The sequence below is a fragment of the Cebus imitator genome, unplaced genomic scaffold (genome assembly GCF_001604975.1).
Source record: "Cebus imitator isolate Cc_AM_T3 unplaced genomic scaffold, Cebus_imitator-1.0 Scaffold15, whole genome shotgun sequence".
Taxonomy (NCBI): domain Eukaryota; kingdom Metazoa; phylum Chordata; class Mammalia; order Primates; family Cebidae; genus Cebus; species Cebus imitator.
In genome coordinates this window covers 5,723,327-5,737,268 of record NW_016107330.1, presented here as the reverse complement: position 1 = coordinate 5,737,268, position 13,942 = coordinate 5,723,327, and the positions used below count along the sequence as shown (strand labels likewise).

General features: G+C 53.1%; 1 protein-coding gene across 7 annotated transcripts in view; it reads right to left on the bottom strand.

Moving 5' to 3' along the window:
* The window catches only part of KAZN (kazrin, periplakin interacting protein), a 1,292,076-nt gene that overhangs the window by 101,576 nt on the left and 1,176,558 nt on the right, over positions 1-13,942 (bottom strand). For all 7 annotated transcript variants that reach the window (XR_005196313.1, XM_037729866.1, XM_017502852.2 and 4 more), the window contains one exon: positions 3,923-4,059. Coding sequence is in view for 6 of the 7 variants with exons in the window: in XM_037729866.1 (XP_037585794.1) it covers positions 3,923-4,059 (137 nt within the window). In the remaining variant the exon portion in view is untranslated. The remainder of the gene's footprint in view (positions 1-3,922; positions 4,060-13,942) is intronic.

Below are 13,942 nucleotides of genomic sequence, written 5' to 3'. Positions count from 1 at the left end.
TGCTATTGGTAATGTCACATTCATGCCTTATACAGTAGGTGCACAATAAACATCTGCTACTTGCCATGTTCATGCCTGTATACAGTAGGTACACAATAAACATCTGCTATTGGTAATACCAAGTTCATGCCTGTATACAGTAGGTGCACAATCAGCATCTGCTATAAGTAATACTGTGTTCATGCCAGTTCCTCCTGGTGGCCTCTGAAGGCAGCCATCACCACAATCCTTGCCAGGACCATTACCTGGTAACAGCGCCATCTCTTGGACCCTCTTGGACTCTGCTCAGCACTCTCTTGCTTTTTTTTCTTTTTCTTTTCTTTTTTTGAGACAGGGTCTCATTCTGTTGCCCAGGCTGCAGTGCAGTGGCACAATCTTGGCTCACTGCCGTCTCAACCTCCCCGGCCCAAGCAATGCTCCCGCTTCGGCCTCCCAGGCAGCTGGGACTACAGGCGTGTGCCACCAGGCCTGACTAATTTTTTAATTTTTTTGTAGAGATGGAGGTCTTACTCTGTTGCCCCAGGTTGGAGTGCAGTGGCACGACCTTGGCTCACTGCCATGTAACTTTCCTGGCTCAAGCAATTCTCCCCAAGTAGCTGGGATTACAGGCGTGAGCCACCGCACCAGGCTGCTTTTCTAAATCCTGATCCATCCTCCTTCAGGGCACACATTCTCAGGGAGCTCTTTTTTTTTTTTTTTCTGAGATGGAGTTCCACTCTGTCGCCAGGCTGGAGTGCAGTGGCATGATCTTGGTTCACTGCAACCTCCACCTCCCAGGTTCAAGTGATTCTCCTGCGTCAGCCTCCCGAGTAGCTGGGACTACAGGCACGAGCCACCATGCCCCACTAATTTTTGTATTTTTAGTAGAGACAGGGTTTCACCGCGTTGGCCAGGTTGGTCTCAATCTGTTGACCTCATGATCCTCCTGCCTTGGCCTCCCAAAGGGAGCCCTTTCTTTTGTCTCCTGATTCCTGGGTCCTCTGAGACCCTCTGTCCCTCCCAGAAGGTCTTATCTGGGTTCCTTTCTGCACAGGTCTTGCCTCCGCACCTTTTCCCCAGAGACGAGGCCTGCGTCTGGTGTCTGTGTGGGACCAGCCACAGGTCCACCCTGCACACCCGGGGCCTTCGTTTCCTTCTCCGGGTTTGCCAGTGAGACCAACACCAGTGAGCGGCAGGTCAGGGGCTGGGAGAGGGGCTTTGAAATCCACTGTGGAATTTTCGTGATCAAATGGCTGACTCAGCAGTAATAATGGTAATGATAATGATCATAATAATGGTAGCAAGCATATGCCCCTACCCCAGCTTGGCTTCCATGCCCTGGAAACCTCAGTGCTGACAGCCCTGGGTTGTGAGCAGCTGCGATCTTCATCCTGCTTTACAGATGTGCACGGTGGACCGGGGAGAGTCAGCTGTTTGCCCGTGCACTAGCGAGCTCAGAGGTGAGATTCTAACCTAGCTGTGTGCCCTTAAGCCCTGTGTGACCCTGGTCCCAGGCGGAGGAAGCTGGTGGCTCAGGTGACAAGTACAAGGTCAGCTTGAAGCCTGTCTCCTGCCCTGGGGCCAGCACGTCACTGAAGGCTGTGGGCTGGTTATCTGGCCCTCCGTGTACCATCTCCAAAAATCAAGAGGCGACCAGGTTTCCCTGCTGCTGGGCATGAAATAGGCTGGTCAGGCAGAGGCTCTCCCTACCTTACCCACTGAAGAAAGATCAAGCTCCTTGGGCTGAGGATGGAGAAATGAGAGAGGCGGACACAGAAGGGGTGGCAGGGAGCAGAGGTGACCAGAAGATGTTGTGCTGGGTGCCAGGGGGAGATGGGGCTGGGGGAAGAGGCACACTGCACAGGGGGAAGACACACGGGCTCTGGACCCAGGCCCTGCAAGCCCCCTGCCCTGCCATCACCAGCCGTATGACTGTGGATGTGCCATCTTTCCTCTCTGTGTCTGTCGGCTCATCTGTGAAAGGGGAGTATAACCACACGCCCTGCAGTGTCCGTGTGAGTGTTCAGTGAATGGACACACACAAGGCTCTGAGAACTCTGCCTGCAAGCCCTGGAAGTACACACCGTCACTCCCACCGCGCGTGCCTGTGAGCACACACCTGTACCTGCATCATCAGACAGGAGAGCGGGGTCCCCTGCCCCTCCCTCCCTCTGCATGGAGGTCACTCCTCAGCCCCTGGCCTCTGCCTCCCGATGGTGGCCAAAGGCAATGCTGGTGAGAGAGCCTCACCCTAAGGAGCAGACCCCAGGCCCCCAAGCTGCTCCCCATGCCAGAGCCTCAGAAAGCAGCCTCTGTGGCCTCCTGTGCCTCCCTCTGCCTCCCTTCTGGGTTGTCCCCTTCCTGCCAAACTGTTTGCCTGTGGCAGGCGGGGGAGGCTCAGTCCATCTAACATGAAGGGGAGCCAGGCCAGGCAGGCAGGGCAGGGGGAGCTGGACAGAAAGGGCAGGGGAGGGCTGGGCTGGGTAGGCAGGGCAGGGGGAGCTGGGCGGGACGGGCAGGGCAAGGGGGAGCCGGGCAGGTGGGGTGGTTGGGGGCAGGCAGGGTAGGGGGAGCTGGGCAGGCAGAGTAGGGGGAGTCGGGCATCGAGGGCAGCTAGAAGGCCCGGATCTCCATCAGGAGCTGTGGTGGCCTGGCCCAAAGAACCCTGGAGGCTCCTTTCATCACAGAAAGGAAGTGATGTGTGTGCCTGGGAGGTAACAGTGAGCAACCACTGGTGAAGACCAAAGCAGGCGTGGGGGACCAAGCATCTAGATTCAAATCCAGGCTGGGACACTCCGGTCTCTTAACTCGGGCTCGGAGGCAGCATCTGGGAAGAGACCCATTCACCTGCCTGTCGCTTCCCACTGTTCAAACAAGGAGCCTTGAGCTGAACACCTGTGACAAGGACTGTGACCAAGGTGCCCACACAGGGCAGAAAACAGAGGCGGGAGGGGCATTCAGCTTGAGGCTGGAGTGCAGTGGTGCAATCCTGGCTCACTGCAGCCTCCACCTCCCGGATTCCAGTGATTCTGTGCCTCAGCCTCCTGAGTAGCTGGGACTAGAGGTGTGCACCATGAAGCCTGGCTAATTTTTGTATTTTTAGTAGAGATGGGCTTTTGGCCAGGCTGTTCTCGAATTCCTGTCCTCAAGCAATCTACCCACCTGGGTCTCCCAAAGTGCTGGAATTACAGGCATGAGCCACCACACCTGGCCAGGGGACTGACTCTTTGTTAAGTTTTGGTGTCCTCTTTGGCATGTCATACCACAGATACCAGAGAGATACATGGTGAAACAAATTTCTCAGTTATCTGACCCATGAACTCCTACTTCCCCCACAGAGCCCAATGCATATATCACTTCCTCTGTGAAGCCTTCCAAGACTCCCTCCCTATAGGAAGAACTTCCTGCTGCCTCACTGGGGCTCCCCAGCTCTCTCTTCACACTTTTATTATGGTGTTGGTAAATGTCAATGTCAGCTATGCGTGTTATTGATGATGCTTACTACGTGCCAGGCACCAGCCTGAGTGCGTGGCCTTCATCAACTCATAGAATCCTTATCGTAGTTTTGAAAGGTCCAGCACAATCACCATTCTGCAGAGAGGAAACTGAGGCTCTGAGAGTCCAGTGAGATGTACAAGGGCACGAACAGGAGGAGCTGGGATCTGAGCCCTCTGGACTCCCGGGTCCACGCTGTCCTGACTGTGCTAATCTGTCTAGGCCTGTTTGCCCAGGAGACGTGGAGCTCCCCCTCCGGGGCTATGCCGTTTTATTTCAGTGCCTAGGTCTGGCTGAACACATCAAAGGTGTCCCTATCTGTGCTTGGGGATTCAAGAGACAGACCCTGTGAAGGTGGCCAGACAGCAGGGGAGGTGAGGGCTGGTGTGTCGGGAGGGGAGGGAGGCAGGGCTGGTGTGTCAGGAGGGGAGGGCAGGGCGGCACTGACCTTGCGGTGCTGCTCATAGTTGCGGATGAAGTCTCGGAGCTGCTCCTCGCGACTCTCCAGCGTGGCGTACAGCTGCTGCATCTGGCTCACCAGGTCGGTCTTCTCGCCCTTTAAGCGCTTCCGGTCAGCTTTCATGGCTGGGGATGAAGGAGAGAGTTAGTTCCCAAGACCCTAGCTGTCCCCTCCCGATGTCTGAGTGCTGAGAAGTGGCATCACCGCTGTTGTCTTTGTAACAGGTGAGAAAACAGGGCTCAGAAGGACGAAGCATCCCATGCGCCCCTGCCACTTGGTGGCATTCCTGGATTCCAAGCCAGTCTCACCTATGTCGAGAGTCCTGATTCTCACCTCTCAGCTGTGTGGATCTGACCAGGGAGCAAATCCTTGTTGAAACTGCTTTCCAAGCCATAAACTGGCTGAGTCTTCAATGCCAGAGAACTGAGGCCTAGTGGGCTCCAGAGGCCCCTGGCTCAGAAAGCAGACCGGGCCTCAGTACCTAGCCAAAAGGAACCCCAGGGCCACCCTAAGCCCAGCGGAACTGCTCAGCCCAGCCCAACTGCCCCTCCTGCCTCACTCCTTCTAAGGGGAGAAGTATTACGCTAAAAACACGCACCAAGACGTGATACCAAAAGTGTGAGCAACAAAAGAAAATACAGATATTTTGACCTCATCAAAATTAAAAACTTTTGTGTTTCAAAGGATACCATCAAGAAAGTTAAGGACAACCCACAGAATGGGAGAAAATATCTGCAAATCCTATATCTGATAAGGGGCTTCTATCTGAAATATACAAGTCTCTCTTACAACTTGCTAATAAAAGACCAGGAAGCCATTTAAAAAATGGGCAGGTTAGGTGCGGTGCTCACGCCTGTAATGCCGGCACTTTGGGTGGTCAAGGTGGGTGGATCACTTGCGATCTGGAGCCCGAGACCAGCCTGGCCAACATGGTGAAAACCCCTCTCTACTAAAAATACCACAAATTAGCCAGGTGTGGTGGTGCGTGCCTGTAATCCCAGCTACTCGGGAGGCTGAGGCAGAATTGCTTGAACCTCGGAGGCAGAGGTTGCAGTGAGCTGAGATGGCTCCACTGCACTCCAGCCTGGGCGACAGAGTGAGACTCTGTCACAAACAAACAAAATGGGCAAAGGATCTGAACAGACACTTCTCCAAGAAATGGCCAATAGGCACATGAGAAAACTCGCTATCAACTGTCATCAGGGAAATGCAAATCAAAACCACAGTGAAACGGCACTTCACACTCACCTAAAAACCGCAGTGAAACACCACTTCACACTCACCTCAAAACCACAGTGAAACACCACTTCACACTCACCTCAAAACCACAGTGAAACACTTCACACCCACTTCAAAACTGCAGTGAAACACAACTTCACACTCACTTCAAAACCGCAGCGAAACAGCACTTCACACTCACTTCAAAACTGCAGCGAAACACCACTTCACACTCACCTCAAAACTGCAGCGAAACACCACTTCACACTCACCTCAAAACTGCAGTGAAACACCACTTCACACTCACCTCAAAACCACAGTGAAACACCACTTCACACTCATCTCAAAACCACAGTGAAACACTTCACACCCACTTCAAAACCGCAGTGAAACACAACTTCACACTCACTTCAAAACCACAGTAAAACACTTCACACTCACTTCAAAACCACAGTGAAACACGACTTCACACTCACCTCAAAACTGCAGCATAACACCACTTCACACTCACCTCAAAACTGCAGTGAAACACCACTTCACACTCACCTCAAAACTGCAGCGAAACACCACTTCACACTCACCTCAAAACTGCAGCGAAACACCACTTCACACTCACCTCAAAACTGCAGCAAAACACCACTTCACACTCACTTCAAAACCACGGCGAAACAGCACTTCACACTCACTTCAAAACCGCAGTGAAGCCACTTCACACTCACTTCAAAACCTCAGTGAAACACCACTTCACACTCACTTTGAAACTGCAGTGAAACAGCACTTCACACTCACTAGAACAGCGAAAAATAGAAAACAGACAGTAGTCAGGGCTGGTGGGACGTGGAGAATCTGGAATCCTCAGGCACTGCTGGCGGGAACATGAAATGGCGCAGCTGCTTTTGGAAAAGTCGGATAGCACCTCCAAAGGTTAAACACCAAGTTCCCACACGACCCTGCGATTCTATTCCAAGTGTATATCCAAGAGCTACGAAAACTAAATCTACACAAAAACGTAGATGCTAATGTTTACAGCATTTTTATCAGCGCCCAAAAGGTGAAAACAACTCGAAAGTCCACCAACGGAGGAATAAATAAGCAAAATGAGATGTATCCACGCAATGGAATACTACTTAACAGTGAATAAAAACAAGGACAGCCATCCCTCAGTATCCATGGATATGGGCTCCAGGACTCCCTGTGGACACCAAAATCCACAGCTGCTCAAGTCCGTTATAGAAAATGGAACAGTATTTGCACACAACCGCCACAATATCCCCTGCCCCATATACTTTAAATTACCTCTAGATCACTCACAATAGCTAGTAAAATATAAATGCCACAGGAATAGTTATACTGTATTGTTTTGACAAGCAAAAAAAATCTGTACATGTTTACTATACATACAACCATTCATTTTCTTTTCCTGGGTTTTTTTTCTTTCTTTTTTTTTTAGACAGCGTCTTGCTCTGTTGCCCAGATTGGAGTGCAGTGGCACAATCTTGGCTCACTGCAACCTCCACCTCCTGGGTTCAAGTGATTCTCCTGCCTCAGCCTCCTGATTATATGGGATTATAGGTGCCCACCACCATGCCCGGCTAAGTTTTGTATTTTTAGTAGAGATGGGCTTTCACCAGGTTGGCCAGGCTGGTCTCGAACTCCTGACCTCAAGTCATCTGCCTGCCTTGGCTTCCCAAAGTACTGGGATTAGAGGCAAAAGCCACAGCGCCTGGTCCCTAAGTATTCTGATCCACGGTTCACTGAATCCATAGATGTGAAACCCATGGATAGACGCCAACTGCATTGATATTTGCAACAACATGGATGAAGCTTGAAAACATGCTAAGTGAAAAAGGCCAGGCACTAAAGGCCATGTATGATGTGATGCAATTGATAAGAAATGTCCACAATGGGGAAATCTACAGAGACAGAAAGGATGAGCAGCTGTCTTGGGCTGGGTGTGTGGGTGGACGCGGATGGAGGGGTGGGAGCTACGAGTAGAGGATTTCTTTTGAGGTGATAAAAATGTTCTAACATTGGTTGTTGTGATGGATGCATAACTCTGTGAACATACTAAAAACGACTACGCACTCTAAATGGGTGAATTGTATGGTGTGTGAATTACATGTCAATAAAGCTGTTGAAAAAACAAAACAAAATAAGGTTGGGTGCCATGGTTCATATCTGTAATCCCAGTACCTGGGGATCCTCCGGGAGGATTGCTTAAGCCCAGGAGTTCAAGACCAGCCTGGGCAAGATGGTGAGATCTTGTCTTTACAAAAAATAATAATTTACAAAAGGAGCTGATTGTGGCGGTGCACGCCTGTGGTCCCAGCTACCTGGGAGGCTGAGGTGGGAGAACTGCCTGAGCACAGGAGGTCAAGGCTGCAGTGAGCCACGTTCATGCCACTGCACCCCAGCCTGGGTAACAGAGCAAGATCCAGTCTCTAAAACCAAACCAAACACACACAACACAATAAAACACACGGTCTCCCACATCCGGAACAGCCCCCTGCAAGCAGCCTGCTCTGCCCCCTCCAGACTCTCTTCTGCACAGCACTGGCTCCTTGGTGCATGGAACGGGCTCAGAGCAGCCTCTGACCATAGGGCGGGCTCCACGGCCTTTGCCCAGATGCCTAACACTCCATCCTTTCCCCAGAGAGAATCCCAAGCCGGGGCTTCCGAGGCTAACCCCTCTCCATAGGCTCCTTGTGTCTGGAATTGTGGAGGTGGTGGTGGGGGTTGGGGAGGTAAAGCAACTCTTTGGCTCTGCAATCTTCCAGCCTAAGGCCAGAGTGGTCAAGTCATTTGCTTAAAGTCACACAGCCATGTCTGACCCTGAAGTCGACACCCGACCCTATGTTATGCTGCCACCACAGTGAGGCCCCCAAAACCTGGAGGGCCCCCAGCCCCAAGGCCAGCTGAGGGCAGCATATGGGATGGCAACGACTGTGCCATCCCATCTCGTCCCGAACGTCCAATCCCGCAAAGGCAGGCTATGTACGTCAAAGAGCTGAGGACACCAGGTATGGCTTAAGGACCGAGGACTCGGAGCTCCTGACCCAGCGTCCAGCATAAGCTGATGTCCTTCTGGCCCCGCGGGCTCCCTTTCTTCCTCTTGCCCTTCACCCCCTACCGCAGGTGGGAGGCAGGTCAATCGGACCATGTCACCATGTGCAGAGCCATGGGGGGAGGCTCATGCAGTGGGGACTCAGGTCTCAGGCAGCTCTTTAAATTCTGGCTTTGAGCTTCCTGGCTCCCACAGCCAGATCTGTCCTCTCCGGGCTGGCTTGGCTGAGCAGCAGTCTAGGTTACCGCGGCTGGAATTCCAGGCCTGCTGGGCCAGAACCTTAAAGGGCCAGGAGAGTAGAGACCACAGAGAGAAGACTCTTCTGCTTCACTCCTGCCAGGCACGGGGTGGGCCCTGCAGGCCTCAGGCAGTGGGTGGGAGGCCCCAACACAGCCAGGCTAGTTTTGTGCCCGGTCCCTAACATGGTGTGACCACATTACTGGTGAACTTCACATCAAGAAAACCCAAGATCTAATGATATATGACTGGGCACAGTGGCTCATGCCTGTAATCCCAGCACTTTGAGAAGCAGGCAGAGCACTTGAAATCAGGAGCTCGAGACCAGCCTGGCCAACATGTGAAACCCCGTCTCTACTAAAAGTGCAAAAATTAGCTGGGCATGGTTGGCATGTGCCTGCAGTCTCAGACATTCCAGAAGCTGAGACACAAGAATTGCCTGAACCCGGGAGGCAGAGGCTGCAGTGAGCCAAGATCACCCTGCTGTACTGCCACCTGGGCGAGAGCAGACTCTGTCTCTAAAAGGCCAGGTGCAGTGGCTCACACCCGTAATCCCAGCACTTTGGAAGGCTGAGGCGGGCAGATCATGAGGTCAGGAGTTCGAGACCAGCCTGGCTAATATGGTGAAACCTCATCTCTATTAAAAATAAAAAAATTAGCCAGGCGTAGTGGCACGTGCTTGTAGTCCCAGCTACTTGGGAGGCTGAGGCAGAATTGTTTGAACCTGGGAGGTGGAGGCTGCAGTGAGCCGAGATCATGCCACTGTACTCCAGCCTGGGGGACAGAGTGAGACTTCACCTCAAACAAATAAATAATAAATAAACATAAAAATAAAGATGTAACCTGGTCAGAAGGTTCCTTAAGGAAGAGCCGGGCCCCGCTGTCACTGACGAATGGGAAATTTCCATTTGCACATGCTTATGAGATCCTGGCCGCTCTCCCATGAGAGGCAGGTGTATGGGTAAAGATTTTTATCAGCCCATCTCACAGAGGGGAAAACGAAGGCCACACAGCCGGTTAAGAGCAGAGCTGGGGTGGAAGGGACAGCTGACTCTCAGTCTCAGGCTGGTTTCACACTGGCGGCTGGAGAGTGGCAGGGGAGTACTGCTGAGCTTGCAGAGTGGCTCCTCGGGGGCAGGGGCGCTGACCCCAGCCATGCTGTCACTGTGGCTTCCAGGAACCGCACTGGGTCCTCCTGCCCCAGTGGAAAGCAGCTGCTACTGAGAAGGCCGCATGGGCTCCCTGGCAGATTTACACCTCTGCCCTCTGGTTGGCAGGGAAATCATGCCTCTGCCTTCTGGTTGGAAATTAACCACATCTACATTTTCCTCATCTCCATGAGAACGAAACTCCAGACTCTGCTCTTGGCAATTGGAGGCCCTAGGAGGGCACCCCCCCAGCCCCCCAGCATAGCATTCCCGGGCCTCTCCTCTCACAAACGGCCTTTGAGGGGGGAGAAGTGCAGCCTCCTGTGGCCTCTGGGGGTGTCCCTGCTAATCCATCCTTGTTACCATTTATCCGGTAGTCCAAAGGGTGTGGGCACATGTGCCTGGCTCTGCCTGTGCAGCCTGCGGGCCGTCTGCATGGTGGGGCAGGGCTATGCCTGCTGCGTCTAACCTGGGGCCCTCGGAGAGCAAGAGCCGCTCCTGCGCCTAAGAGGGGACCTACAGCTCTCCCCAGGCTGTTTAATTAAGCACCTACTGTATGCCAGGCTTGCTGCTGTGAGGACAGAGGTGAGCCAGACGTGGTTCCTGGTGTGTGGGAGGCTGATGCTCTCAGAAGAGACAAACTCACACCTATGGCTGGCACCGGTACCACCCACCCTCCTCCTCACCATGACAGCTCCAATTCTGTATGGGAGGGAATGCGTCCAGCTAAAATTTCCCAAGCTCCCTTGCAGCTATCAGGGACAAGTGTCACAGTTCTGGACATTAACATGCACACAGACAGGCTGGGCATGGTGGCTCACGCCTGTTATCCCAGCACTTTGGGAGGCTGAGGCAGATGGATCGTGTGAGGTCAGGAGTTAAAGATCAGCCTGACCAACATAGTGAAACCCTGTCTCTACTAAAAATATAAAAATTAGTTGGGCATGGTGGCAGGTGCCTGTAATCCCAGCTACTCAGGAGGCTGAGGCAGGAGAATCGCTTAAACCTGGGAGGCAGAGGTTGCAATGAGCCGAGATCACGCCATTGCACTCCAGCCTGGGCAACAAGAGTGAAACTCTGTCTCACAAAAAGATGCATACAGACACCCACTGGGAAATCTAATTTTCTTTCTAAGCCCTTTTGGAGCATAAGGACAGAATATATGAGCTAAGAATCGGGAGGAAAAGGAAAAACGGAAACGACCAGGGCCCCCGATGGTACGACCCAGCCAGGATGCCTTACAGCAGGAGAAAAACAAGCCCCAGTGTTTTGGGGTTTATTGTTACATGCAGTCCAGCACATTCCTAACAGACACACCAGGGCAGGCCGTGAGACGTGCTGCCACCCTCTCACATGAGGCTTCACTTCATGGTTCCTTTCCACGGACGCTCCTCGCTCTGCCCAACTCTGGCTGGACTCTGCCAGGCTAAAGACCAAGACAATACAAAAGCTGAGTCTTTAGGAATGAATGCCAGGTGAAGAATGACTAAAAACAAAGGCTCACTGGCTCTGTCGTGTACCCAAGGAGGTGACGTCCAATTTGCACACGGCAGGTGGTGCAACTCTACACAAGCAAGGAGGCTGGTGCAATGGACCCCCAAGAAATCATCTGAAATCTACACGCAGCTATGAAAATGATGCGATCGAACTCTTCCTTCCTTCCTCATGGCTCTGCTTTTCTACTCTCCTTCAAAACCTGTTCTGATCATCCCCAAATGCTCCTAATGCAAGATGAGCTGTCAGCCTGCAAGGCATGGCTGTGTTTCTCTGGGACTGGCCCCTGACTCAGCCCCTGGCTCCCCAATGCTTTGCGCGGCTTCCCAGGCATCCGGCTTCACCCATACGGGTCCTATTCCAGCAGCCAAGCCACTGGAACCACTGCCATGGTGACCGGTGATGTCATGCCCAGCGGGCCCTGCAGGATCATGGAATGAGACCAGCCGCTCCTGGGAATGTGGGGACTCTGGGGGCAGGAGGGAGGGTGTGTGGGGAGGGACTTATTTTTCCAACTCAGAGGTGACCACAGGCATGCCTGAGACGAGGGTGTGACCGGGGGCCCAGCTGTGGCCCCACAATGATGGTGTGTCTCTGGGCTGGGCCATGCCAGGCCAAAGACTGAGAAAACACGAAAGCTGAATCTTTAGGAATGAATGCCTGGCGGAGAATAAGTAAAAACGACACAAAGGCGCCTCTGGCTCTGTCATGCTCACAAGAAGGCAACATTCACTTTGCCCTCCAGCTCCCGCTGCAGACCCTTCCCCCTTCCTTCCCCGGCTTTGGGTGCCACAGCCTCCAACCCAGATGTGGGACATGGCAGAGCAGAGTCAGGTCCATATTTCACTCCTGCAGGTGCAACTATTGGTGGGTGCCGACCAGAGAGAAGACTGGTCTCTGCAGTTACATTTTTGCTCCCCCTAGGCAAACCAGATCCTCACCTCCAATGCCCAAGGGAGGGGAGGCCACAGCCCCCACGCATGGAGAACAGGGCGGGTTCTTTCTTGGCTTTTCGGCCTCTGGGGTCTGCGGGCCTGGGGAGTAAGGGATTTTAAAGGGTGATTTTGAGTACAAAGGGTTTTCTCCTTACCCACTAGGGCAGTGTGTGCAGTGACAGCCACACCTGGGACTGAGGAAAAGGCTCTTATCTTTCCCCTCCCTAAGCCTCAGTTTCCCCCCAGCATCCCAGCATAATGAGGGTGCTGGATTCTGTGAGTATCCTTTTAGCTTTTTTGTTTTCTTTTTTTTTTTTGAGATGGAGTTTCGCTCATGTCGCCCAGGCTGGAGTGCAATGGCTCGATCTCGGCTCATTGCAACTTTTGCCTCCTGGGTTCAAGCAATTCTCCTGACTCAATCTCCCGAGTAGCTGGGATTACAGGCATGTGCCACCACACCCAGCTAATATTTCTACTCTTCGTAGAAATGGGGTGTCAACCATGTTGTTCAGGCTGGTCTTGAACTCCTGACCTCAGGTGATCTGCCCACATCGGCCTCCCAAAGTGCTGGGATTACAGGCATGAACTAACGTGCCCTCCCCCTTTTAGCTTCTGAAATCCCAAGAGACCTCACTTGGCCCCTTGCTGCCCCGCAGTGAAGGTGTGCTGGACGCCCCACAAACATGTCATGGTCTTGGCCAAGGCCGCACAGCAGGGTGGGGTGGCTGCAAGGCCGGGTCCAGGAACGTGATTTCCCGCCCTGGCTGTGAGCCCTCAGGCATGCCACTTAACCTCTCCGGACCTCGGCTTCCCAGATAGGGAAAAGATTTCCACGTAGTGACACTCAGAAGCACTAGACACTGCTCTAAGCCCCTTATGGGTTTTATCACTTAATTCTCACAACTGCCTGATGGAGACGTTCCACATTAAACATGAGGAAGTAGGCACCCGGGGAGATGAAGGACACTGACTTGGTGGGGAGCGGCAGAGCTCACCTGGCCCTGGCACCCACCCTCCTAATCTCACTGCTCTTCTGCCTCCCAAATCTCCAGTCCCAAGCCACCCTCGCAGTGATGACACAGGTGGTGACCACACGCTAGTTCTCTTTGCTCTTAAGGACCTTGTGCTGGGGAGGGGGTTGAACCTGTTTTACAGAGGAGAAAACGGGCTCATGGGGTTAACTTATGCACCAAGAACCACACAGCTAAAGTGGTAGACGATGGCCTTGAACCTAGGCTATCTGACAGCGAGTCCCCCACCCTCGTTCATCAGCGCACGGCACTGCAAACAGTGTCACCACTGCATCCGGCCATAAAACCAGCGGATGACCCAAATGCTTGCACTGGGCCCGTCCGCTGTGAGAGGCTGTTTCTGCAGCTCTTGCCCTCCCCCTCCCCACTGAGGGCTTTCTGAGCTTCCCATTAAAGGCAGTTTGACACTCTGGTAGGTACCCCTTAACTGTTCCGTGGTTGCTGGAAGGAGGGTGTGTATGGAAGTTGGCAGCTCTTAAAAACTCCTTTCCCGCCTCCCTGCCACCATGCTTGCAGCCCAAGACAGAGTCCTGCTCCGTACTTGCAGTCAGGTTTCCCATTAGTCTGAGCTCAAAACTCTGTGTGCCCGGCCAGGAGCAGTGGCTCATACCTGTAAGCCACTCCCAGCACTTTGGGAGGCCAAGGCCAGTGGATCACCTGAGGTTGGGAGTTTGAGACCAGCCTGGCCAGCGTGGTGAAACCCTGTGCCTATTAAACAAACAAAAATTAGCAGGCACAGTAGTGAGCGCCTGTAATTCCAGGCACTTGGGAGGGTGAGGAAGGAGAATCGCTTGAATCCGGGAGGTGGGGGTTGCAGTGAGCCGAGATCGTGCCATCGTACTCTAGCCTGGGTGACAGAGCGAGACTCCCTCTCAAACGAA